Source organism: Vulpes vulpes, chromosome 12 (genome assembly GCF_048418805.1).
Source record: "Vulpes vulpes isolate BD-2025 chromosome 12, VulVul3, whole genome shotgun sequence".
Lineage (NCBI taxonomy): Eukaryota > Metazoa > Chordata > Mammalia > Carnivora > Canidae > Vulpes > Vulpes vulpes.
In genome coordinates, this window is record NC_132791.1 from 114319243 (window position 1) to 114346149 (window position 26907).

The following is a 26907-nucleotide window of genomic DNA, read 5'->3' on the forward strand; positions in this document are numbered from 1 at the left end:
AATTATAATACCCTCCCTCTTCTCAAAGAACAGTCCTAAGGACCAAATGAGAAAAGGTGCATACGAATGCTTTCCAGGACAAGTTACCCAATGATCACACAAATGAGGGGGGCAACCTGGTGTCACAGAGAGAGCACATACTCCAGTCACACCATTCCTGGCTTTGAACTCTGCTCTTTCACTTACTTATAAGAACAACACAAGTGCGTCAGTGTCCCGGGGCTGCTATAACAAAATACCACAAACTGGGTGGCTTAAAACAACAGGATCATACTGTCTCATAGTTTGGAGGCTAGGATTAAAAATCCAGGTGTCAGCAGGGCCACGCTTCCTCTGAAGGCTTTAAGGGAGGATCCCTCCTGTCACTTCTAGCTTCTGGTGGTTGCTGGCAAGCCTTGGCACTTCTTGGCTTGTAGCTACATCATTCCAATCTGTCTCCAAATTCCCATGGTCTTCTTCCCCGTGTCTACATTTCCATCTTTTTATAAAGACATCAGCTATTGGATTTAGTGCCTACCCTATTCCAGTATGACCTCAGCTGGATTATATCTGCAAAGACCCTATTTCCAAATACAGTCACATTCACAGGTCCTGGGGCTTTAGAACTTCATCATGTCTTTTGAGGGGCCAATTCAACCCTTAGGAATAGTCCACATCATCACAGGTGCCTGAAAGAGCGTCTGGGACATAGGAGGCTCTCAATGAATGGGAGCTTTCATCATGGTGATAAAGAGGAGTGGGGGAATCACTCACTATCCCCCTTACTTCACAAGATGGACACATCAATGACAGTGTGTACGATGACCAAATCTTCACATTGCTTTCTTTTTTAGCCTGGGGAGCTTGGGATTTCCATGCTTCTCCTTCTAGATGATGTGACCTTCTTTTCCAAGCCAGGCAGTGATCCTGATGGATACTGAGGTCCGGCACAGGACAGTGCCTCTCTGAGCTGCTGGAACAGGCTCCATGACAAGGGGACCTTCCCTCTTTCAGGAATGGGCCACAGTTCCTGATGCCCTAGCACCCTGCTACGTGAGCCCAGACTGGGACTGTGAATACAGACAACACCCTTTCTCTGGGGCTGGGATTTGGGGCCTGGGAAGGGGTCAGAAGTAGAGGGTCACTTCCTCAGCAGGCTCGTGGGATGAGTTCTTGATTCCTTCCCTGTTAGGCAGCCTTGTGGAGCCAGGTAACATCCTGGAAAACACTATGTTAGTGTGACCTTGGACACCTAGGGTGACCTAAGCATTGGGAAAATCCATATAATAGCTGTGCACTTAGAGTCAGTTTGGTAAAAGGATGAGAAGAAGGCCCTTCTGGTTCAGTAAGGAAAATCACAGACAGTCAACTACGTGCTGGCAGCACACCTATTATCCACTTTGTGAATGAGGCACAGCCATTGTTCCCCTCCTGACGTTCCCCCCTAACAGCCAGTGTATCATCAGGTCCATCCTCTACTGCCCATTGGTGTGCCTTCACAAACTCACTTAGACACTCACTCTAGCCAACCTAACCAGAGAAGTCTTTCTCTCTCTCTCTCTTTTTTACTTTAAGGATGCAGAAAAGGAGACAGGCCAGATATAAGTGACATTATTTCTTCACCAGTATGGGTAACCCAGAGAGGAAGGAGTCTGTGTTCCCTCACTAGATGCAATGCTCGGAGTGAACAGAGGTGCATCCGGAAGTCAGCGAAGCCCTTGAAAATGCTGGGTGACCTATCTGGACTGGGGATCCTGTCCCTAGGAGGACACAGAGTGACCAAGAGGGCCACTCACCACCACACTACGCACCAGGGGTTGAGTTCTTGACCATCCCTATTCAGTGAGGCAGAAGCAATTTTTACTGGAAAGCCCAGAAGTGTGACTTTTCCATTCTTCTTGTTTGCAAGTCCGCGCAGCTGATGGGGGAAAAAATAGCCTGGCTCATTTGCATTTAAGTCTTGAAATCTAAATATTTCCGTGAGTCATTCATTATTACCATATAACTCAGTGTTTGCATGCAAATAACTTTAATGACATAAATGCTTATAAAATAAGTCTCTTACCATATGAACTCGGTAAAGAATGCTAATTCCCAGAGTCATGAATGGCTTGGAGAAATCAATCACCTTCTCCCGCTCAGCAGTAATGGTGAGGCCTGCCACGGCCAGGTCTGCTTTCTGAAAGGGACAGAGAGAGCCCATCAGTGGGGTGGCCAGGTGAGATGCAGGTAGAGGGACTTGTGGCCAGACGTTGTCACTACTGGGGAGATGTCACTCTGGTCCGGCTTCTCTGCGTGGGGAGTGACTCTAGGTCATCACGATCCATCTCAGGTCCAAACAATCACTCATGAGGGGACATGGGTACTGAAGCTGTAACTCAGGCACATGTAAGGTCAGACCCCTCTAAATATATCAATAAGCACAAAAAGCAGAGGGGATCACTAGGGACTCTTCAGAGACAGACTCAAAACCCCAAGAGTGGGGGTGTATGTGCATAGAGTGGCACATAGGTTGCTGGATTCTCCGCATTAAGTAGTTCCTAAATTCAACTTCTTAATTTGCTCAGTCAATGGAACTTGACAGAGTTGCGAGGTTGTAGAAGAGCCGTTGTGGGGGGAGTTACGGGGAAAGGAAAAGAAGATGCAACCATGGAACTGAGAAACAATCTAACACAACCAAGAAACTGAACAGGTGGCCCCAATGTCACAGAGCCTATCCTTGTCCGAGCTGGGACTGGACCTTGTGCTTCCTGGACCACTGGCCGCTTATGTTGCTGCCAAGGTTAAAATTCAGGTGCCAAAGAACTACAAGAAGGGTCTCTGGCCCTCCATGCAAATGTCACCAGAAATTGTTCTGAAGACCTTTCAGTCCTTTCTCTAGGCCTCCACATTGCACCTCAGGTGTCCACATCTGCTGAGAGTCTGAAAGCCTTCTGGGAAGAAGATGCTATAGGCTTCCTCAGTACTTCTCTTTGCTTGACAGCTCTTCCTTGTATCTAATTTAAACCCATCCTCTGGGGGCACTGGGTGGCTCAGTGGTTGAGCATCTGCCTTTGACTCAGGCTGTGATCCCAGGGTCCTGGGCTCTCTGCTCAGCAGGGAGTCTGCTTCTCCCTCTGCCTCTGCCTGCAGCTCTCCCCGCTTGTGCTCTCTCTCCCTCACACACATGCTTTCTCTCTCAAATAAATAATATCTTAAAAAAAAAAAAACAAAAAACAACCCATCCTATGTCAAAGCAAACTCACTTCTATCGGTCTGTTCTCCTATACATGACACAAAGGGGAAAATCCCAGAACTGGCGTGTAGTTCCGCTCTCACCAACTCATTAACCTAAGATGTCCTTGACTTTGTCCTTAAACCAAGGATGTGAGGTGAACACAGTGCTAGGCCCCCTGCCCAGCAATTCTCTAACAGGGATTCTCAATATCTAGTCTCTGACCTCTTGCATCAGAATCACCTGTGAAGCTGATTAAAATGTGAATTCTCGAGTCACATCCTAGGCCTCCTGGATCAGACTCTACTGGCAGGACCACAGGCATCTGTATTGGTAATAAGCTTCCCCGGTGATTCTGACTCCTGCTAATAGTGAAGAGCCATGTTTTATAACCTAGGTGTGCATCCCAGACTGGCCTCTACTCATTCTCATTTCAGCTTAACTCCTTCTTTTAATTCTGGTGAGTCAGCTGATGGAAGAGAGGAAGAAAGAAATGAGGGAAAGGTGACGTGTCCAACAATCTGCAAACAGGCCTAGTAGCTCTGAATGGGCACACGCACATACACACACGTACACGATTCTTCCTCAATCGCTGCAAAGAAAATAAAGATAGACACACTGACCCTCATTTTGCACACAAGGGAATTTGCGATCTGTGTACAGGATGGATACATCTATTGGCAAAGGTCAGTCTCTTCTGCATTTCAACCCTGAGCCTCTACTCCAGATCCATGCTCGGTCCTCCAGAGCAGCCACGTGACCTGGGATAGGTTAACGAACTGAGGGCCTCATAAAGTGAGACCAGGTTTAAATAAAAGAAGCTCGGGTGCAGATGTAAGAGATTTTTAATAAAAAATGAAAAATTTGAATGCCTCATTGTGCTCTTTCTATATTTCTCCAAGAGAGCGCTGATTACTGCTATCAAGTGCATCAACCCTTGAGATTAAAAAATGAAGTTTGATTAGAAGATTGTTAATGCTCTCATCCGGGGGGCTCTTTGGAGGGCTGCTTGGGCCTTTCAGAACCTCAGCCCCTCAGCGACAGTGGCACTGACTTGAGTTCCGCTTGCTCGAGAGCACAGGTGTAAAGCAACAGAAATCAATCAAGCACAAAGGCCCAGCAGATGCAGTGCCGGTCCCATGTGTGTGGATTTCCAGCCCATCGGCAGCCGAGCCCTGTGCAAAGCTTGGGCGGGGAGGAGGAGGCGAGAGTCAACTGGGTTGGACTGAAGGAATTGAAGAAAAGAGGGGAAAAACCAAAACTGATAAAATGGGCAAAGGTAAACACAGCTTCCAGTCCTTTCTCTGGTTATTGAAAAACATGTATCCTCCCCAAATTAACCACCTTCAACAACTCTACCCCCAAGCTTCTTTTCCTCACCAACAGCTTTTGTCCATAAAGGGTAAACTTTGGATTGAAATTTGGTAATCACAGGTTTATCAAAGTTGGCCAACAGTGATATTCTGGTAAAGCCTCCATATGGAGAGAATGCTAGAAATGGACAGCGCCCTTTCTGGGTGCGTGCAGAATGATCACACACCCAGGAGAATGTGTTCCCCAGGTCCAGACAGAGCATCTCTGTCTACTCACAGAGAGATGCTTCCCAAACTGGGCCAAGCAGAACCAACCACTGCCTCATGTGAACACTGCTGACTCATTACCACCAGCTGGTCCCTCTTTATTTTGACCCCCTCTCAAGAGTAAGTTGGGGGCAGGGGAAGCAGGGAAGGTGGGATGAGAGGGGAAAAAGCAGTGGCAAGCTCAAAGAAACCATGGCGGTTTGGTGGTGGTTGTTTTTTCCTATTTAATCAACTCAGTATAGAATAGTAATTATCTACCTTGGCTTCAGTGCACCCCGTAGTATTAGCGACAACCTCTTGGGATCGGGTTATTCCAAAAGATGTGCATTCATTTTATTTCACCTTAGTTAAAAAGACATTATGCTATAAAGCAGTCTTAGATGAGGAGATAATATGCCATGAAACCAAACAAACAACCAAGGGAGATAGGGATGTGTAGGGATGTTAGCAACTGTTGGTGTAGGGGAAGGAGGGAAGTGTGGGCACGCTGCAGGCTCATCCCTGCCTTTCTGCGTCTCTCCGGCAGAAAAGGGCAGGTAGACAGGACATCAGAAAACCTGGCTCCTGTCGCAGCCAGGCCACAAACTCACGGGGACCGTGGGCAAGTGTCTCCATTCTCCCGGCTGAAGGGTCATCCCCCCTGTAGGGTAAAGCGGTGCAACCAAATGCCCTCTACACTCTCCTTTCCAGCTCCCAAACCCCACACTTTTCATTTTGTTTGGCGAGAAGAGGTAGCGCTTACTTCCAAGGGCCCCTTAGTTTGCTCAAGAAGATGATGGTGGTCAGCAAAACTGAATGCCCTGGAACGGTTGAAGAGGGAAAAACTCTCAGACCAGTCAGCAAAGAGCAGCAGCGGACAGGGACATTTTATTTTAGGGAAAGAAATCCAGAGAAGTCAGGAAGGTCCAACGCCATCTGAACAGCAGGTCTGGGAAACCAGAAAAGGTGGGGAGCCCCAGAGCCAGAGGAAGGGAAGGAGGGCTGGCCAAAGAGACCTGGCAGGGAGTTCTGTATGCATCATGGTGTGTTCCTGGTCTTGGGTGTGTGTGCATGTGTGTGTGCACGCGCATGCACACCTACAGGGGCATATAAATACATTCCCTCCGAGAGAAAGACCTCTCTCCTCCCCATTTTCGATTGAAAGTGTTCTTTGAAGAGCTGCATGCTCTGCCTCGGAGAGATCCCCCTCTTTTATCTCCTGGATGTTTGTGGAATTTACAAGGGGAGGGCAGGCTGGAGCCAGCCTGGAGGTGACTTCCAAAACATACTATCCTTTGCCTCATGGAGTTTAATAGGGGTCATGCAACTGGCACCGTTGCCATCAAAGCCTGGAGGCTCAGCGTGGCTGCCGCTCTTCTCCTGAGAGCTGAGGCCTGGCTGGGAAGAAGGCCGCAAATTCACAGCAGGGCTCCAGTCTGCATCCGCCTGAGTCGCCGCTCCCACCCGCGCCTCCCCGAGAACACCACTACCCCCGGATGGCGTCTGATGGCAGCACAGGATCCTGGACAGTCTGAAGGGAACAAAGCCCCCTTCTGTGTCTTTCTCCTCTTTTGGAGAGCTGCTGCCCCCTTTCGGGCAAAATGCTCTCCCATCCCCTGGGCGGCACCCCAGCACCTCCAGTGGCCTGGGCTCAGCCTCCCCTGCCCAGCAGCCCTCCCTCGCACAGAGCCAAGCTAAAGAGAGGATGCGACAGGACAAAGGACCACATGCCCATAGCCCACGGCCTCTTTGGGGTTCACTTTACTGGGCTATAATGGTGTGGGCAATGCCTGCCCGTCATTATCATGTAAGAGTCAAGAGAGATGATGGACATGGAAGGGCCCTCTAAACCCAACACCCTGCAGAGTTCTGCTAGGCCTGGGAGGGGCTGTGGGGGCAGCTAAATGGGTGGCTGCGGCTCAGCCTTCGGGGTGGGACAGACCTGTCTGGACTCTGTGAGCATGCACGCACTAGCTGTGTGACTTTAGGCAAGTCCCTTAAGCTCCCTACGCCTCAGTTTGCTCATCTATAAAGTGGGGATATAGTAGGGCCTACCTCCTAGAATGGCTGAGGCACTGAACGAGATGATGCTTGTACATGCCGAGCACGGGCCCTGGTACAAGGTAAGTTCCCAGTACACATTTGCCGTTAGGATGCTAACCTCAACGGGGGCCTCTGGAGACAGTATCTTGGGATGTCGGGAGGGCAGCCAGGCCTATTCTAACCTCCGTGTAGGGCAGAGGCCCCTGGACCCTTGGCCCCTGGTGGTCCTTCCCAGGTGACCCGGGACATGCACAGAGCTGGGCTAACATGATGCACCTCCTTGGCATGACTGCCTGTCTCCGAAGATTCACACAAGGACCCTCCTAGGCCCCATCCTGTCCCATCGCTTAGAAAACTCAAGGAAAAAACTGACACCCAGCTTGAGACCAAACCCAGTCATTTCCCACAGTCTCTTCCTCGTTACGTGATTCTCCCTTGGGGACAGCAGATTAAATGACCTCCCCAGCTTCCTTTGAATGCTCGGATCCACTGTGCTGTGATCAGCTTCCAGATTTTTTCTCTCTGGCTTTTTTTACAGCCCCACCCCCCACCCCGCCGACCCCTACGTCCCCAGCCCCCTGCCCCCTGGGGAGGGCAGCTGCTCCTCCAAGCCAGCTGCTCCTCCAAGCCAGCAGCTCCCTGCCCCTTTGCAAGTCCCACCTGCACACACTTTATTTCACCTGCCACTCAGGCCCCATAGTGCCTTGCACTCGTTGCTGTCATTTATTTAACTCTGTAATTGTGTTACTTAACTCTGGAAAGTGTTGGGAGGCTATAGTTGGAATGAGAAAATGCTACACAGACTCAGGCTGTACTGAGCTTTCCTGGAAACCTTCATTCCCAGGTAATTGTCTCTGGAGATCCCCTGTATAGTGAGAAGGCTTGCAGAATTCCAAGCAAGGCCAGCCGAAGGCTGCGAGAACGGGAGCTGGAATAAATGCACAGACACCTGGGTGGGAAGGAGCTCCGAGTCCACCAAGCCTGGCTCACCACGGAAGGTAACGCACATTAGGCTCTGGCTGAGGATGACGTGGGACCACTGAGCTCACAGAGCCCCTGGTAAGTGCTGTGTCCTGGGGTACCCCACCTTGAGCGTGGGCTCTCGGGGTGGGCAGGGACAGTGTGCAGAACTCAGCACCCCCTCCTCCTCTGCACCCCTCATTACTGACTCTCCACCCTGCCCCAGGCAGCAGACAAGGTGCTGACACACGGGCATGGCCCCCGATGGCAAAGGGCTTATGCTCTGGTGGAGGGGGTGGACAGTCACTGACTGTCAGAGAAAATGTTTGTAAAATTATGGCAGAAATAGGTTTCATAAAGGGGTCATATAAGGCACATGAGAAGATAGAGGAGGGCGTTGACAGAGTCTGGGAGGCCCGTGGAGGCTTTCCCAAGGTGACATGCAGTTGTCCGAACAGGAGTTACCTGCGGTGAGCACTCCCAGTGGAAGGGACAGCATGCGCCAAGGCCCTGAGGCAGAAGGAAGGTTGGAGCATTCCAGGGGCTGGAAGAGAGCCAGAGTGGCTGGAGGACATGGGGCTGCAGAGCATGCTGTAAGATGAGGCTGGAGAGGCAGGCAGGAGAGGCAACACGATGAAGAGCAATCGGATGGCCCTGAATATTTTAAGCAGTGGATGGCCTACAAGATTTGTAACACTAACCTGGCTAACACCTATGGCCCTTCCTGTGCATCAGGGCCTGGACTAAGCACTTGATCCGTGTTATCTCAGTGCTCACAAGGCGCCCAATGAGGAAAGTTACTATTATTACCCCCATTTTACAGGTCAGGAAAGTGAGGCTCAGAGAGGTTAAGGAACAGGCTCAAGGTCGCACAGTAGGTAAGTGGCAGAACTAGGATTCAAACCTGGGCAGTTTGGCTTCAGAGACTGTGTCCTGAACCCTTAACAAATTCAATTGGCTTTAGTGGAAAAACAAAAAAAGATTAAAGAGAGGCAAGAAAGGGTCACCCTCATTTTTCTAAAAATAATTAACTTTTACACCATGACAACTATACCTGTCCTCCCTCTTGGAGAATTATCCATGAACCTCCCTCCCCTTGTTAGCCCTCATGCACTCCTGTGACTTTAGCCTCACCTCCCACCAAACTCTGTTGACCCAAGCACACCTGACAGTGCAGTGTCCTCCACCTAGAAGGTCCAACCCGCAGCACCACCTGTCTTCCAGGTCCATTCACAGTTTCCCTCATCTGCAAAAACTTCTATCACCTTCCCAAGAATGAGCCCTACCTCTGCTGAATCACTAAAGTGATAAGACACTGCTTATACCACTCAAGGGGCATATGTCACATATGGCCTTGGATTGGAACCAAGGGCCGGGGCTCATACTCCAACTCTGTACTTAACTAGCCGTATGTAAGCTCTGGACTTACCTTCTCTGTGCCTCAGTTTCTTCTTCTAAAAAGTGGGCACGACAACAGTTCCCACCTTCATGGAGCCTCTTTGGGAATCAAATGAGCAAGCCACGCAAAGCCTAGACCTGGCACAGAAGAACTCAATAAACGCTAGCCCTCCCTGTTAGTACTGCGGTGGACATTCATACGCCCATCTTAGCTCCCCAGTAGAGTATAGACGAGATCTTTAAAATAATGTGCGCAGCAATTCAACATAGCCATTGGCCGTGTTTTATAAGGATACTGAGGCCCAGAGAAGTGAGTAACTTGCTCAAGTACACGGAGCTAGGACATGGGGAAAGCTGGCTTCAGACCCACAGGTAGCCTCAGGTCTTGGCTTTTGATGGCTGCACTTTCACAGGCATTTCCCAAAGTGGGCACACAGTGAGTCCCTGATGGACAACCAGCGCAGCCAACAGCGCAGGATCCCATCAACACGGCCTACCCTCACGCCCCTTCTCGCTGACAGCAGGGCGAGGCTGATGTCTGACACAGGAAGGATTCCTTCCATGCCTGGACACAGGAAGGATTTTATCAGGAAGTCAGAATGTCAGGACCAGATTCAGGTCACGATGCAGACGTGGTCAGATGCCATCATCATCCTCCAGCCTAGGGAAGCCTCAGTGCCCGGCATCCCTGCCAAAGGGCTCCTTTTCCCCCTGACGCCCTCCCAGGCCTTGTCCCCTGTAACTGCACACAGGTGCCCTGTGCTTACGGGAGGCTGTCAGGGGAGAGGTGTTCATCCTCCCCCGGAAAGCACAGGGATCAGGGGTGGTGAGGACAGGCCCACACCGGGCCCAGGGGCCAGAGAGAAGAGGAAGGACTGGCTCCATGGAGCTGCTTCCAGGCTCTCGCTGGCCTCACAGTGCTTTCCTGCAGCGCAGTGGAGCCGATTAACATCTGCAGCTCAGCCCATTTCAAATTAGATTATCTGCTTACTTCCTGTCTTTTGATCGATTTACCTGCTGGGTGCCTTTCTCCCGCCCACCTCCACCCCCGCCTAGTGAGATGCCCAGGGAACTCGCCATGACTCACTGAGGTCACCAGGCGCAGCAGCAGCAGCAGCGGGATCTGAAGGAGACAGGGAGGCTCACTCCCACTCCTGGCTGGAGCCTCAGCAAAAGTCATCATTTAGGCCTTCCTAATAATAAGCCCGAGAAGTGCGCACATCTGCTCTCCTGCCGCAGCTGTCTTCCCGCTTCTCCCGCACTGGGGCCAAGGATAAACTCACTCTCCGGGCTCACGTGGCCCCTGCAGACGGTCTGGTGTCCTCATCCACTGGGGACACGGAATGCCGGCCCCACCACCCCTCTCTTCTTTCAGGCCAGGATATGGGAACAAGGATAAGGGAATAGAGAATAGCTCCCAGTTAGTTACCTATCTCACACTTGTGTGCACGCACGCACTCACCAACCCAGCCAGGATCCAGGCCCCAAAGAAGGCCTACTCCCTCTTCAGAGGGAGGCCCTGATCCCCGCTTTCACAAAGCAATCTAAGCCCAAATTTGTGGGATTTATCCGTGCTCACTGGGCTGAGTCCACCCTCAGCATTAGCTCGGGGAGCAGAGGTCCAGAGGAGCATTAGCATTCCTGGGGAAGTGGCAATGTCGTTCATTGGTCCAAGGGCTCCCCGGTGCTATTTCTCGAAGTGACAGTCTACTCAGGGCTGGATGAATTTCTTTAGAGTTAAATGAAAATCCCCATGAAATATTTAGTTGGCTCGGCTCAGGGCTGCATTATAGGCCTATGTGGGCAGATTTCAGGACAGAACCAGGTTTAAAGGAAGACGGGGTTGGCAGTTCATCCACAGGTGAAGTGGCATGGCACGGGGGTCCCAGCAAATGCGGCTTCCCTTTGACCTCTTGTCACAGTCTCCCATTCACAGGCCATGGACCCTCTTGCCCTTCGGGGTCAGACAGATGTGTGTTTAAATCCCAGACCGGCCATTCACCAGCTGAGCCAATTACCTCAAGTCTGGGCTTCCGTCTCCTCCTCACTAACATGGGCAAAATAATGCATTTTATGGTTGCTGGGAGGATTAAAAATAATAACTTATGTAAATGGAGCTCAGGTGTGGTCCTGCCTCTTCCGACTATAGCCAGAGGAGGCTTTTGAGAAACTAAAGCAGCTTATGCTGTTCTATTCTGTATTGAGTTCTTAATCTTTTTTTATGCCCTTTTCGTACTCCGGTGAGGTCCATTCACCCCTTCTTTAGAAATGTTTAAAGATGTCTATTCCACGTGCTGTACTGCATAACCAAATTACGCAGCAATACGGTTGTCAAAATATTTTTACATTTCTGTGAGACATAACAAGAGCTAGAGGTGGGCTAAGGGCAACAGTACGTTGACACCACTAGTGATGATATCACAGGGATGGTTAAAATACCACCACGATTTGTTACCCACGTGCACGATGGAAGGAAATAACACATTTCCATTTAAATTTAGGAAAAGATAGGTGCAAATTTGTCCCTTCTAAGTTTATGGACTCTCTTAAAGCCATCCTCAGACCCTTGGGTGTGCATGGACCCCAGGAAAGAACCAATGGAGACTTCCCAGGTTACAAGCAGTGCAGGCTGCCCCTAGAACAACGCAGCGGTAAGGATACTGACCCCCCCTGCACAGCCGAAAATCTAGGTAAAACATTTGACTCCCCCAAAACGTTACTAATAGCCTATTGTTGACCGGAAGCCTTACGGATAACATCAATAGTCGATTAACACCTATTTTGCATGTTATGTGTATTCTCTACTGTATTCTCACAATAAAGTCAGCTGGAGAAAAATTGTTAAAATCCTAAGGAAGAGAAAGCACATTGTTGTGTATTACAATACTGTACTGTATTTATAGGAAAAAATATCTGTGTATGAGTGGACCCACGCAGTTCAAACCCATATCATTTAAGGGCCAACTGTAATTTCTGACCACGGCCCACAGGCATCGTGCCCTGCTGCCCACCCGCCACGCGCCGGCCGTGCCGGCCTGCATCCTGCTCCTCCAGCACCGCAGGTTCATCTGCGTCTTCACACCTGCCCCATCCACTGGCCACAGAGCTCCGCCCTGGCCTTGGCTATAGGCTGGCTTTTTCCCACTGTTCAGATCTCAGAGCAGCCTTCCCTGTGCGCCCATCTAAAGGACCTCTCTCCCTGACACTCTGTCTTATTATCCTGCTTTATCCTCTTCCCAGCAAAAATCATGATGCTGAATTGTCTTCTTTAGGTATTTCCTTAGCTCTTTATTGTCTAGAATGCAAGCTCCAGGGGGCAGGAGCCTGTGCTTCGTTGCATCCACCTGTATCTCCAGAGCCTAGAACAGTGCCTGGTATGTGGCAGGTGCCCAATACACACCTGATGAATGAAGAGGTGAATCAAAGAAAGTAGGAGCTTAGTTCCTACTTATTATTCTCTTGCCTTCACTCTGAGCTGGGGGAACAGTTTTGTAGTTGTGTTTCGACTACGAGCACACACTCCAGGGCCGACCTTGCCACTCACCAGCCACATCATCTTAGGCAAGTTACCTAACCTCTCTGTACCTCAGGCTCCTCTTCTGGAAAATGGGGACAGTAATAACACACACTTCATAGGTATGGTGCAAGGACCAAATGAATGAATACATGAGAAGCTCTGGAACAGTGCCCAGAAGACGAGATGCTACAGAAACATCAGCTAATATTTTACTGTTGGTTTCATGTTAAAGGAGCAACTTTGATTTTATGTAAAACAATATTGTTTCAAAAACATCAGAGCAGGTTTTGAGAGAATGCAAAGAAACCCCGTAATTGGAAAAACTGATGTATATTATACACGCGTCACGGTGTTCATGTGGTTAGGATGTGAAGAGAGAATGGTACTGAGAGCTGGGCCCAGGCAGGTTACACGTGTGCCGTGAAGCCCTGAGATGCCTGAGCTCTCCTTACCCTGCATCACCACTACCGTCATCCTCACCATCACACCTATGTTCTGAAGAACCCCCAACAATCTCATGTCAAATAAAGAAAATAGAATCCTATTTACATTTTCGGGATGATATGCTCATATCTAATACAAATACCCCTTTCCCTCCAAATAAAAATAAATCCCTCCAGTCCACAGGACAATGAAGTCCCAGCAGGCCAGGTGTCAAGAGGCACTGAGTTTGCACTGGCAAGTTAACACACTTGTGCCAGTCTCCCATCCTGCTGACTGCCAAAGAAGCCGGGTAAGTTCTGGGCACAGTGTGGGGCCCTGCCACCCAGCACGGCTGCCCTGGCCCACGTGAGGATAAACTCGCAGCTCTGACTTTATAAGCAGAGGGCTTGCGCTGACCACACCAGTTCTACATCTACTTGGGGCCTCGGAGTTCCAGGCCTATGCTGGGGGTACACGTTCAGGCAGGCTCAGGCAAGTGGCTTCTGCCGCTGGAGGAATGTGACAATACCACTAGCCCACGGTGCTATCTTTCTTTCATTTCACTTCCCACCTGTCAGCTTGTAATGAAAACCGGTGTCATTCGCAAGCCTGTGATTAGGATGGATTTTGTGGGATGAAACCAACGGCCACCAGTTGTTGGAAGCACTGCTGAACTTCCAGAAGCTCCCCCCGCACCGGCCTTCTCTCTACTCCAAGCTAACAAGTCCCCTCCAGGGCTTCACCCATCCCTCACAATCCTGCCCAGCAGGAGGGAGGTCCCAGCCCTGCCTCAGACTGGCTCCTGAGCTACCCAATGGCACCGGGAAGGGTGAGCAATGATCTGACCCATCAGATCCAGCACTCAGGGAGCACCCAGCCACCTTCTCATCTCTTACAGTACACACACAAGTCAAAACCATCGCAAAGGGCAGCAGGGCACTTTCTCAGGGATTCCTGTAGATTTTTTTTGAGGAAGAGAGTGAAAAAAGTTGTCTAGAACCTCTGGTCACTCTTCTTGGGTGACGGAGTGCATTTGATCCACTTCAGAGAGGTGTCCCACCTTGTTGCCATGGCTCATGTGACATCCCCAGTTTCACAGACTATATTTAGCCAGGTCAGCAGTAGCCAATTCAGAGACTGGGGAATGAAGTTCAGCAGAGTTCTGTGGAATACTTTGGAAATAATGGCTACCTTTGGCTGGAAGGGGGGATGTAGAGAAAAGAGGCATGTTGGTGGAACAGGGACAAGGGGCCTTCGGGGTGCTAGTAATGGTGTTACTTCTTGACCTGGGTAGTGATCACACAAGTATGAGTCCTTTGAGACAGTTCATCAGGGTGACCATTAATATTTGTGTAATTTTCTATATTTATATTTAATTAAGATGCTTTTTTTTTTTAAGTTAAGTGATTTGTCCCAAGTAGAAGAGAGAATGGCTACCCTCAAGCCTGACACAGAGCACCTTGGTGACTCTTTGGGAGAGAAAAGCCCAGAAGATACACGCAGCAGGGGCTACAGAGGTTGCATCAACTGTGCCACAGTCTGGGGACTTGATATACCCAAGAAACGTAAGCTAGTCTAGTAGGCGAGTCTACTGTGTATCTCTGTGCAAGCATTTGGGTGAATTCTAAAAGGGCTGAAAGGAACAGCTGGATGTTTTAATTAGTTTTGCATTTGCATCTGGATGCAGAAAAGTCTAGATCCCTCGTCTGGTCCAAACAGCTGAACAGGCTATGAAACTTCCAGAGGGGCCAGCCCTTTGTCCACTGAACCGCAGGCAAAGCTCCAGGGAGGAAACCTGGCCTCCCTGCTGGGAGCTGCAATCACTTTCCAGCACCAGGGAGCCCCCACTCCAAGTGGATCTTGAAACCCAGGGGAGAGGGAGGACCAATCTGTCACAGATACAACTGCGATGCTGTTGTAGTGTGTTATGACGGACAGCTGTCTGAGGACCCTGGGTTTAAGTCTGCCCCTTGACAGCTATGTGGCATTGGGCAGCTCACTTAGCCTCTCTGAGCCAAGTATGAAGGGTAACAGCTCCTATTCCATAGAGTTGTGAGGGTTAAATGAGCTATTGTACAGGGCCTGAGCCAGAGTAAATGCTCATTGCTTACTAAACGCTCACTGCTGTCGTTACGCAGTTGTGGATTCTGGTGTCCTGCCTCCATCCTCCGTCTATTCCCTTTGAAGGCCCCAGGACCTGGCCTCTGCTCTGGGCTGCACCCCCCTGCCTGGTGGGGGTTTCTGAAGGCTGAACCCCTCTACCTGATTTGCTCCAACTGACTCCTCTTCACTTTGGGCCAGACTCGCACCAACTGACACATCGGACCCCACCTACTCTGTTTAGAGCCCTTGCCTGCGCCCCACTGTTCACCCCACTCCGGCTGCCAGCTAGGGCCCCAGTCCTCTGTTCAACCATCATCCAGGACACGGCAGGTCTGCTCCAGATGCCTCCTGGATTTGGAGAAGGGATCCATTTGGCAAGAGTTGACAGCGTCTTTCTGAGCAGCCCAAATTCGCTGAATGGACCACATGCTGCCATTTTAAAAGATGGAGGCCTTTGTTCCGCTGCCTACATTGCAAATGTCGACACAGCTGGAGCAGGAGTTTGTCACCGAGCAGGGGAGCATATCTGAGGGCTGCAAAAGATAAGGAATAATTCCACAGGTCCTGGAAAGGGTGGAGCAGAACAGTCGCCCTCGGCTGCTTCCATAGCTGCCAATGCTGCCCCTGGCACGATCAAGACAGGCCTGGTTCTCATGCTGACAAATGGCGGGATGTCAGTTGCTCCTGACAGGCTAGAGGATGGCAAGAAAAATAGTCTGTGAACAAGCCCCTCAAAGCATAGAACGATCCTGGCCGGGAACTGTGAGACGGGGAGCCCAAGCCGTGGCAACAAGCAAGTTGAATACCACAAGACCTTCTGGTGCAAATTCATTTCTGTGAGTGAGGCATGGCTGGAGGACAAGAGGGAGCTGTCACATTTGGATTCTTTGAAGCAGGCCGATTTATTCACAGGAAGACAAGAGATGAGCAGGGCCTGCCTGCTGGGGCAGGGCAGGGAGCCACAGCAGCAGGATTTGATGACGGAGGCACTGCTAGGTAAGCAAAGCCTGGCGTGTGCTGGGGTAGCTCTGCACGGTAATTAAAAGAACGCCCTGGGGGCCCATCTGAGCTTGGAGCCTGATTGTGCCTCTTCACAGCCACGAGACCTTGGATGAGTAAGCCTCAGAGGCTGTTTGCCGATCCACAAAAGGGGGGTAATAAAACTTTACCCTGTAAGGGTCTTTAAAGATTAAATGAGATAGTACTTGTAAAGCAATTATTAGTATGCATGTAACTGGTCCAAAGTAAGCGCTCAACCAACAGGCCCATTATTATCTTTAGAGCAATTTCCGGCCGAGGGACAGGCAGGAGGTAGCACAGGGAGCCACGAGGGCTTGAGCACAGCACCTGAGTCTCAGGTGAGGTGACTCAGAAGTCCAGGCACCTGAACCTGGAGCCTGTTCCATGGTGTTCAGGCTGCTGTCACCCCTCAACACACAGAGTCAGGAAACAAAGCCGTCAAGGACAACGGGACAAGGTTTACTCCAAAGGCAGTGGGAAGACAAATGTGTGTGCAGTGGTGGCCGAGCAGATACACAGTCAGGCCAACTGAAGCTTAAAGAGTGGACAGAGGTAGAGCTGTGACTCGAGGTACAAATTAGAAGACCCAGGGTCAATTTTAGAGCCAGACAACTAACTCTGGGCATCCCCACCCCATGCGGAGAGGATAGAGGGGTGAGGCTGCTTAAGTTCTTCCTTCTCAAGACAATATTGGTGTGGCAAGTGGGGTGGGGTTGGGTGTGCAGTGGGGTGAGCTGGAGGCCCAGCTGTGGGGAGCTGGGGGAGGGAGGGCCCAGGAAGGGGAGGCAGAGATTTATAGGAAGCCTGCGCAGCCCCGTGGCTGCTGTGAAAGGGCAGTCCCAGAGGAAGCATCAACCCCTACAGCCCTGACCTGCTGAATGCACCAGGCCACTGGTGTGCTTTCCCTGTTACTCATCAAAGGGGTCATCTGAAAACCTAGAGCTGGCTCTTGGCACTGGGCTGTTCTGTCCAGGTTCTAACTTCCTTGGGGTAAAGGGCTATAATGGTTAGTTCTTTTGCCTTCACAGCATCCTATCCATCTGTCTGCCCATCTATCTGTCCATCCAGCCACCCATCATCCATCCATCTACCCATCCACCCACCTACCCATCCATCCATCCATCCATCCATCCAACTATTCATCCATCCCATAATACTGAGTGCTCTTGTATGCTGGGTCTGTTCTGGATGCTACTGGTACACAGATGAATAGGACAGATGTAGCTCCTGAACTCCGAGAACTTACATTCCAGTGAAGAGAGACATTCAAGAACCAAATAGTCTCCTAAGAAGCAAGATGACTTGAGATAATGATAATTTCTTTGAAGGTAATACAACAAAGCAATGAGGTAGAGGGTAAGCAGGAGGAAGGATGGTCCCTCAGGGTGGCAGAGAAAGAATGTTTCTCAGAGGAGGTGACACCTAGCTTAGACCTAGATAATGAGAGGGAAACAGCATATTGGAAGCGAGGAGAAAGACAGACTTGCGATAGAACGGAGAGCAAGTGTACAGGCCATATGCTGGAATGAAGCTGCGTCCAAGGAATCAACACCAGGCCAGTAGGGATGCAGCACAGAGAGGGAGAGCCAAGTGACGCAGGAGGCAGGGCCTTGTGGCTCCTGATCAATGCTTCAGACCCAGGGATGTTGGTGAAATTGTGGCTGATGCAAGGCAGAGCACAGGGGGAAATGGAAATGCTCACTGACCAGGTGGGCAAACAGTAGCCCACGTAGATCCAGACACTAAGTTAAGGTTCGAGGACAGACCCTGACTTGCAACTCAAGCCCAAGAGGACATGTGGACTTACCAGCACCTTGTCACCTAACAGAGGTGCCTCCTCCCCCAAGAGATGGCCTGAAGAGCCCTCCCTCTGGAGGGAATTTCTGCTGTTTGTGCCCCCTTTAAGCAGGGAAGGCAAGGAAAGAGGGGGTTCGGCACAGCACAGCAGGCCACCACCACTGCAGACAACCTCTGGAAGCCCCAGGGCGAGCACGTCTCAAGGGGACAGGTGGACATGCTTGCATGTGTGCGCATGTGTTGGAGGAGCAGGGATGGGTGGTGGGGAGGCTGAGCACCTGTGCATTAGGCCCAGAGATGACATGCAAGCACGGCCCCCCATGGAGTGACAGGTAACAGACACCAGGGACAGGAGATGGCTCACACTCCCCGGGAGTTACCACAAGCCAGGCCTGCTGCAGAGACTGTCGTCCATTGGTTTGTCACACTAACCCCGGGGGTGGCCGCTATTATTTCCACGTTGAGGCTGAAGACACATGGGTCAGGAGTGTTGGGTGACTTCCCCTCACGGCTTCCCTCTGGCAGAGCAGGGATCTGCATGGGTGGCCCACGGGGTGCAAAAGGGGCGTGAGGACTGGGGTGAGCGTGGACCGTCCTTCCCTTTCTCCACCGCGGGCATCCTGATGACTCTCTGAGGGGAGCAGGCCCAGCTCTGCCCTCCCGCTGGCCTTCCGCCCACCACGTCCTGTCCTTCTCGCCCTCGGAGTCCTGCTGGCACCTCGGACTCATGTCATGTTCTCCGCGTACATCTCTGCCACATAAAGCTACTCTTTTTCCATGTACTATTTCTCAGTTCGTGACTTTACCAGCCACCTGTCATCCAAACAGAGAGCGGGAGTCAGCCTGGAGTCTGCCCTCGGCCTCTCTTCTCTGCTTTCCCCATTCAATAACCAAGTCCCATCCATTTTCCTTCTGCAATGCCTGCTTAATCCATTACTGCAACTCGCTCTCCGCGCTGCCACCATCATTCACGTCTTCATTTGAATTATTCAGTAGTCTCTGCACTGGTCTCTCCACTTCCAGTGCCTTCCCGCTCCATCCATCTACTGAGCCGCATGGACACCAATGGTTCTCAAAGTGGAGATGCACAGGCACCGGCCAGGGCTTTTGAGTTTGGACGTGCATCACAATCACTCAAAAAGCTCTAAAAGAAGCAACTTGCTGGGTCCCACCCTAGAGTTCCTGACTCAGCAGGTCGGGATAGGGCCCCCGAATTCAGATTTCAAACAAGTCCTGGGTGATGCTGCTGCCGTTGGTTCAAGGACCACAGTTTGAGGACCACCGCTCTAGAACCTGTTTCTATACCAAGGATCTAACTGTGTCGTTCCTCTGCTTCCAAAACTCCAGCAGCTCCCCACTGTCTTTGAAACAGAGCCCCCGTGCCTCGCAGCGATCACCTCACGGTGCTCCTCACAACCTGGCCTAGCCATGCCTTCCCAGCATCACCAGCACCACGCTACCGACATCCCTTCAGCCCATGAGGAGCCTACGGCGCACGACTCGTGTTCTTGAAGCTGTCAACTATTTCAGACTGTGTGTCTGCCCACGTAATTCCCTGCTTGCAACTCTTCCCCCCCTGGTGCTTGCCTGTCAAATTCCTACTTGTCCATCAAGGTCCAACCTGACGGTACCTCCCTTTCAGGCATCATAGTGTGTTAGAGCGACTGTGGACTTTGATGTGAGGCAGCCTTGGCTTTGAATTCCAGATCAGTCCCTTGTTAGCTGCGTGACCTTGAATTAGCCTCTCTGCTAAGCTGGGGCTAACCTCAGCATCTTCATTATAAAATGTGAATAATGATAGTTATCTTCTAAGATTGTTGTTGGAGAGGACCTGATTATGACAAACGCCTGGCGGATAGCAGACGGTCAGTAAACAATAGCTATTATTATCATTAGCTCTGCTCCAAAGTCCTGCCTGCTTCCTAGAGGCGAACTGTTTCCCTTTTCCTCCCCAAAAGTTGTGTAAGATTCTATTTTGCATATATCGCATGTATGGTCTCATTATGTTTATACACCGGGCCTCATTCCCAGTATAGTTGCAGCCAGGGTATGACTTATAAAAATTGATCCTCCCAGTAGACTTACCGGGCACATAGTTTGGCCAACTGAAGGCATCTCTCTAGGAAGCGAATCTACAGGTGGACACAGGCCCACACCACAGTACGTGCTAGTAGCGCACAGTAGAGCTAGTAGAGCAGCGTGAGGGCTCGCCGCCTTCAGGCCCCATTCATTCCTCGTGCAATACGCAACCTGTACAACTGTGTTTGGAGGTCCTATGTATATCGCATGTGAGTTCAGTGAAAGTAAGAACTGTGTCTTACCAACCTGAAGCTGCAACTGATGTTGAATCCATGTATCCAGGGGTAGGTAATATTGGCTGAGAATGGGATACGTCAGCAGGGTTAGTAGAGCCCTGGCCTCAGGTTCAGAGATAGGCTCCTCACAAAGGGAACTCAAGGACCAGGGTTTGCAACGTGAGAGACTCGGGCTTGAGGAATAATCAGGAGCTGAATTACTAAAATTGGATGGTGAACAAGAATGTGCTTTGGGGCCCAATATAGAGGTTAAGTGCCCAGGTGCTGAACTGGAGTTCCTGAAAGGCCTCTTAGAGCCCAGAGCGTGGATGAGCCTGCAGATAATATCTCACCCCTGCCCTGCCATGGGGGGTGGGCAATCAGGACCAGAGTACCCTTAGGAGATATTAAGATACCACTTTCTATAGCTTCCTTCCCAACCCCTGCCCCAAATCAGTTCCCTACTGCCCGTCTCTTCTCTTGAACGGCAAGCTAATCTCTCAGAAGGCTTTTAGAGATGCCTTAATTAATACATTTCCATTTCTTTTGCAGACCCCACACTCCCCTTAACAGCTGGCACTCAGTGGGGAAGGTGGAAATAATTCCCAAGAAGTGAGCCTTCTGACAATTTCCCAGGCTGCCTCTCGACGCCCATGGGGTTTGGAGGAGTTCCCAGGCTGAAGCTGCTGAGGTAGCCCGGAACACAGCCGAACTCCAAAGCCCCTGAGATTCCCCTATCAATTCCTGTCGTGGAAAAGAATGACCACAGGGATCTAAGGACGGGGAGACAGAGCTCCAAAGTCTTTTCCTGAATCCGGGCCGACCTTCTCTGGCTCTCATGCTCTAGAAGACAGCTTTCGGGGACATAAGGCTTTAAGCTGGTGATGTACAATGCCATTACTTGGTCCTGCCCGGCTCAGGGCTCGCCTAGCAATGTACTCACACCTCTCATGGTCACACTGGAACAAACAGTTCTTTGAAGTCTGTAACCCCCGCCCCCCTCCCCAAGCTCCACACCACCTGGTCTGTAACCTTTCAAAGAACCAAATCCAGTTTGCCCTTTTACCCCAAACCCCTAGCACTGTGACCTACACATAGTAGATGATAAATTACCTTCTGCTGATTCAGACTCTTCAATTGATCGCCTAGTTTTCTACACCTTGGGTTGACTGCTGGGTTGCCATCAACCCGCTGAGGGATGACCTCCCTAAGTCTCCGCAAGGGGTACTTATCGTATGGCGCCTTGTTCCGTAGGATTTGAAGGAACTGTTTATTAAAGTTTTGCTGTGTTCTAGGCACTGTGTTAGGTGCATTAGGATGTCAAGATGAATAAGATATTGTGCTTGCCCTCAAGGAGCTGCCAGTCTTCCTCCCACTAAGAACCCATCCTAGCAGTCCCCCATCAGAAGGGATTTCTGCCTCCTATGCTGCCAAGTATGACATAGTTTATATTTCTAATTTAGCACTTATCCCATACACCTTTGTGTTAAAATAATTTCGGCTTGTTTGCCTGCCCTTCTAGCTGGAGAGCTCCTAAAGGGAAGGGTCCTGGTTTCAAATCCCAGCAATTCCAGGAGTTGGCCTCTCTGGGGCTGCAGGTTCATAGTCTGTAAAACGAAAGCAGGTATAATAAATAACACCCCCTCCCCCAAGATAACGGGGTTGAGGATACAAGAGTTGTCCAAGTGTGTCTCTCCAGCTGGCCACTCAGGCCATCTCTCTTACAGCCATTCTCCTGGAGCAGCCTATTTTTATTCCTTCCTCCCCATTATTCCAGCAAGCAGACACAGAGGACAGGAAGACTTGGCCAAAATTGCTCTCTGTTCCAGTCATCCGATCTCACATGTCCCTTGTGGTGCAGTGAGAGGAGCTCCTATATAGTATCTGGCCCTTGACACCCCTACTCTCTTTCTCTCCTGGGGGCAGAGATGTGACCAAGTGTCTGGAGCAGAGGAGACCACTCCTCCACCCTGGCCCTGTCCTGAGTCTCCACAAAGCCAAGGGGAGTGAGAAGAAGGAGAAAATCTGGAGGCCTTAGCAGAACCCTTGCTGAATCTGGGGGCTCATTCAGATCTCGGGCTGTGGCTCTGCGGCCCCAGCCTTGTGGGGTGCATGCGGGGCACCCCTGAATGGAGAGAGGGGAGCAGTCACGAAGGCAGACAGGAGAGCCCAGCTGTATTGGTGGCCATCGATACAGTCATTTCGGAAGAACGGGAGTGTGGCCTCTGTCTCAAAACCCCTTTATTGGCTTTTTATCAGGTAAGTAAAAGGAGGCGCGTGGCAGAAAAGAAGCTTTGAGAACTGGAAATGAGACAGAGTGGTATAAAGGCAGGGACTGCTGAGAGGGAGGGCGGAGGCGGCTGTGGCCCACAGTGCAGCCCAGGGCTCTGGCCCTTTTCTTCTCAAGGACAATGATCTGTGAATAATGAGCCGGACAAGATGGATTTCCTCCCTTCCCAGGTCTCTGGGAGTCATGTGCCAACACTGCTACTTGACGTGCCTCCCTCATGATGCTCTTCCAGAAAGGGCCTTTCCCAGAGTCAAACAGTCATCCCTCTTCCTCTGAGAACAAGTACCCGAACCCACACTTAATGCCCGACACGAAGGGAAGCACACTCCACTCACAGATCCTAGAATTAAAGGCTGAAATCCCCACACGTTGCCATCTTTTCCTGGGCATCTTCCCCACCATGGCCTTGACCGGAGCCCCGTCCCATCCACCTGGATCACGGGGCAGCTGTCTCACGAGCAGGCCCGTATCTGGTCTTCCCACGTCCAACCCATTCCCCCCTCTCCTGCCAGAGGAACCTTTGGGAGCCAAAGCCAATTTTGTCACTCCCGTCTTCAAATAAAACAGCCCACCTTGCTCTTCAAAAGCTCCCCATTAGCCTTCTGGATACAGTTTAAATGTCCAAATACAGAAATCTGATCACAACTGACCTCTGCCTACAGCTCTATTCTCTGCTCCTTCCCATGTCTGACTCTGGCCACACAGAACCTATTTACACTGCTCGGTCTGTATCTTGGCGTTCACTGCATCTAGAATATTCTTTTGTACCAAGATGATCCCCTTCCATCCTCACTACGTCTTTTCCTTGGTGAGCCCTTCCCTGCTCATCCCTGCCCATATTTCTACCAGACCTGCCCCTGCCACTCACTGACTCACTGACCCGAAAACATTCCTCATCTGCCTTGGGACTCAGTTTCCTCATCTGCAACAATATTTGGTTGTTGGAAGGACTAAATGAGTTCATATAATCAAGCACTTAAAACAGTGCCTGGCTTGTAGGAAACACAATAAATGTCAGCCATTATTATTACCATCACTATTAATGCAGCCCCATAATTCCTGCTTTACCTGTCTGCCTCTTAGGGTAGATGCCTGACTCCTTACTGGCAATTGATCACTTCCAAATTGTGCTTGTCAGAGAGGGGACACTTTGATGAATGAATGAATGAATCAGTCAATCAATGAGTCAATGAATTATCACTGAAGCCTATATCTTTCTGATTTAATTCAGAAACCAAGCCTTAATAGGGAAGAGAGAGTAAAATGCTCCCCGAGCTTGGCTGTTGCATGGGGGAAGAGCTAAACACTCAGTTTGAGCCTCTGGATCAGTATCTGTCTTTTAAAGAATAGGATTCTATGACCTATTTGCAGTTAAAATAGTCTCTGGCTTCATGGTGAAAAGTTATCCCAGGGGACTGGCTGTGGTATTTTTTTAGTTCAGCAAAATGTCTCTGGACAACCTTCCCAGTGGGTCGAGGCCATGGACGGCCCATCCCACCAGGTCTCTGGCAAACTCGCTCTCCAATCCCTTTTCAAAGGCCCAGCAGGGGAAATGGAATGAGGCATTTCAGCTTCATTTACACTTAATTCATCAAAATGTCACTGGTAAGAGCTATTTGATGTCAAAGGCTTATGAGCCTTGATTCTAAGCCTTCCAAAGCCCCTTTCTCTTTGAACCTAAATGTGCCATTCTGCCAACATGGTGTTGAATGCCAACAGGGTGGTTGGTTCTGAACTCGGAAGCCAGAGGCAGACTCTTTCTCTTCCTGAATGTGCTTTTGAGCTGGGTCCTGAGGATGCGAAATGCAGGCTCTCCCCCTTCCAGGATAGCAGCTCTCCATCTCACCATAAGAATGCCTCACCCAGGGTCCCTGGGTGGCTCAGTAGCTGAACATCTGCCTCTGGCTCAGGTCATGATCTTGGGGTCTTGGGATTGAGTCCTGCATCGGGCTCCCTGCAGGGAATCTGCTTCTCCCTCTGCCTGTGTCTCTCCCTCTCTCTCTCTCTCTCTCTCTCTCTCTGTGTGTGTCTCTCATGAACAATAAATAAAATCTTTAAAGAAGAGAGAGAAAAAGAATGCCTCATCCACACAGGGTGGTAATAGAAGGGGTCATGGAGGTCATCTACCCAGCTCTTTCACTTTTTTTAAAAGATTTTATTTATTTATTTATTTGAGAGAGAGAGAGAGAGCATGAGTCACGGGAGGGGCACAGGGAGAGGGAGAAGCGGAGCAGGGAGCCTGACATGGGGCTCCATCCCAGGACCCTGGGATCATGACCTGAGCTGATGTCAGACACCCAAGTGACAAGCTCCTCAGGCGCCCCTGCAGCTGCAGGGACAGGAGGCTGCCGTTCCAGTGGGGCAAGGCCGTGAACCACCGTGGACAAGGACTCCGTGCCCAAGCCTCCCCCTGCCCCGCCACTGGCTGTGGGACACTGGGAGAATCATTTTGTACTTCTAAGCCTCCGGTTGCTTATCTATAAAAGGGACCTAATAATACCTACTTCACAGAGCTGTGGTGAGAGGTAAAGACTGAGCGCTCGTGCCAGTGGTTTTGGACATGGAATCACTGCACAAATGTAAAGCATTACTGAGACAGCGCCCTGGACAGCGGCCCCCCTGATGGCACTGCTTCCGGTTATCTGCCACTCTGGGAAGAAGTTCTCTAGTCTTGGTGAGGACTCCAAAACCCCCTGAGAATACTCTACTCCCCACTCCATGTTCCGTCCCAGGGCTTGCTGTCACCCAGCCCAGACACTGCTCCGGCCGTGTGGCTGCCCCAGCAGTGCCCTCCCCCCCAGATCCCCCCACTATTCTCAACTCTGAACCCTGAGCAGCCCTTTCCATACTGGGTTCATCATAAACAACAGCTCACCCCTCTGCTCCACAGCTCCTCTAGCTACCACCCCTTGTCCTGCTTTCCAACAAAAGCCAGGCTTCTTTAAAGACCATGCCACCAGCATTTGAACGTCCACGGTCCCCTGTTCTAGTCCAGCCATGCACTGAAACTCTTGCCAGTGACTCCCGTATTGCTACATCTGAGGAATACCTTTCTGTAGTTCCTTTCAAGGGATGCAAGACTTCTTTATCCACTCTCTTTCCGTGGCCTGGAGCAGCCTCTTGAGCGTGTGTTTTTCTCCTGGGTGATGCCTCCCCGCTCGTGGCTTCAGCAGCCACCTCCTAGATCTACAGGTTTAGTGTGCCGAGCCCACCATAGCCAACTCTCCGCTGAACACCTCTACCTGGACATCCGAAAGGCATTTCAAAGTTCTCAGTTCCAAAGCTAAACTCATCTTCCCCTTTCCTCCCACCCCTGATTTTCCTCTTGAATTTTCCACCTCAACGATTGGCACTACCATCCACCTGGATGTCCAAGTCAGAAATCGGGGGGTCTTCTTACTGTATTCCCTTTCTCTCATGCTCCACACTCATTCGGTCCCTGAGTCCTGATGACTGATCTATTAAATAGTTTTCGACAGTACATCCACTATGACCTCATGGTTACTCGTGTAAAATATATATTCGTTAAGAAATCAGGAGGGATGATACTGAAATGTTAACTGGGGGTACTACTGGATGGTGGAATTATAAATAATATTTTGTTTTTTAAAATGTGTATTTTTAAAAAGATTATATTTTTCTGTATATAAGAAAACCTGCTACCTTGAAGAGAGACTTTGAATGTGTACCTTCTTTCAACTCCCAAGTTACTTTTGGTTCTCATCATCTCTTGGGAGAGTAGAGTCATTTCTATGGTTCTTCTGCTTCTGTCTTGTCCCCCCACCCCCAGGCCCAGTCCAGCTGTCCTTCCTCTACTCCGCAGGAGGACACATGGGCCCTTCATCAATGACCACTGCCTGCTTCCTAGTCTCATTTCCCACCATGATTTATTTTAGGAATTCTAACCTTAAACAGAAACCATCCATGCACCTTCAGCCTAGGATCTCATGCTGCTTTCCTCCTGGCATGCTCTTCTCTTTCCATATCCCTCCATGCCTGGCCAACCTCTCTTCACCCTTGAAGATTCTGGTCAAGCATCACTACCTGCAGGCACCTCTCCTAGAGGTGAATCAGGCGCCCATCCTCCAGCCCTCTCTCCATACCCTGATCTTCCCCATCACTATCCTTCTTATCGTGCTTTTAGCCAACTGCCTCCCATCATAGAGTGACCTGGGGCCTATCTCTTCACCTTTGTATCTGAAGACCTTGAACAATTTCAATGAAAACTTAAAATAAGTTTATTGGAGTGATACAGGAGTGATACAGTGATACTTAAAATAAAAAATAAGTTTATTGGAGTGATACAAAAG

The 26907-nt window shown here is 50.4% G+C and overlaps 1 protein-coding gene across 5 annotated transcripts in view; it reads right to left on the reverse strand.

The window, feature by feature from the left end:
• The window catches only part of GRIK4 (glutamate ionotropic receptor kainate type subunit 4), a 422857-nt gene that overhangs the window by 41999 nt on the left and 353951 nt on the right, over positions 1-26907 (reverse strand). For all 5 annotated transcript variants that reach the window (XM_072729516.1, XM_072729517.1, XM_072729514.1 and 2 more), the window contains one exon: positions 2045-2158. In XM_072729516.1, coding sequence (XP_072585617.1) covers positions 2045-2158 — 114 coding nt within the window. The remainder of the gene's footprint in view (positions 1-2044; positions 2159-26907) is intronic.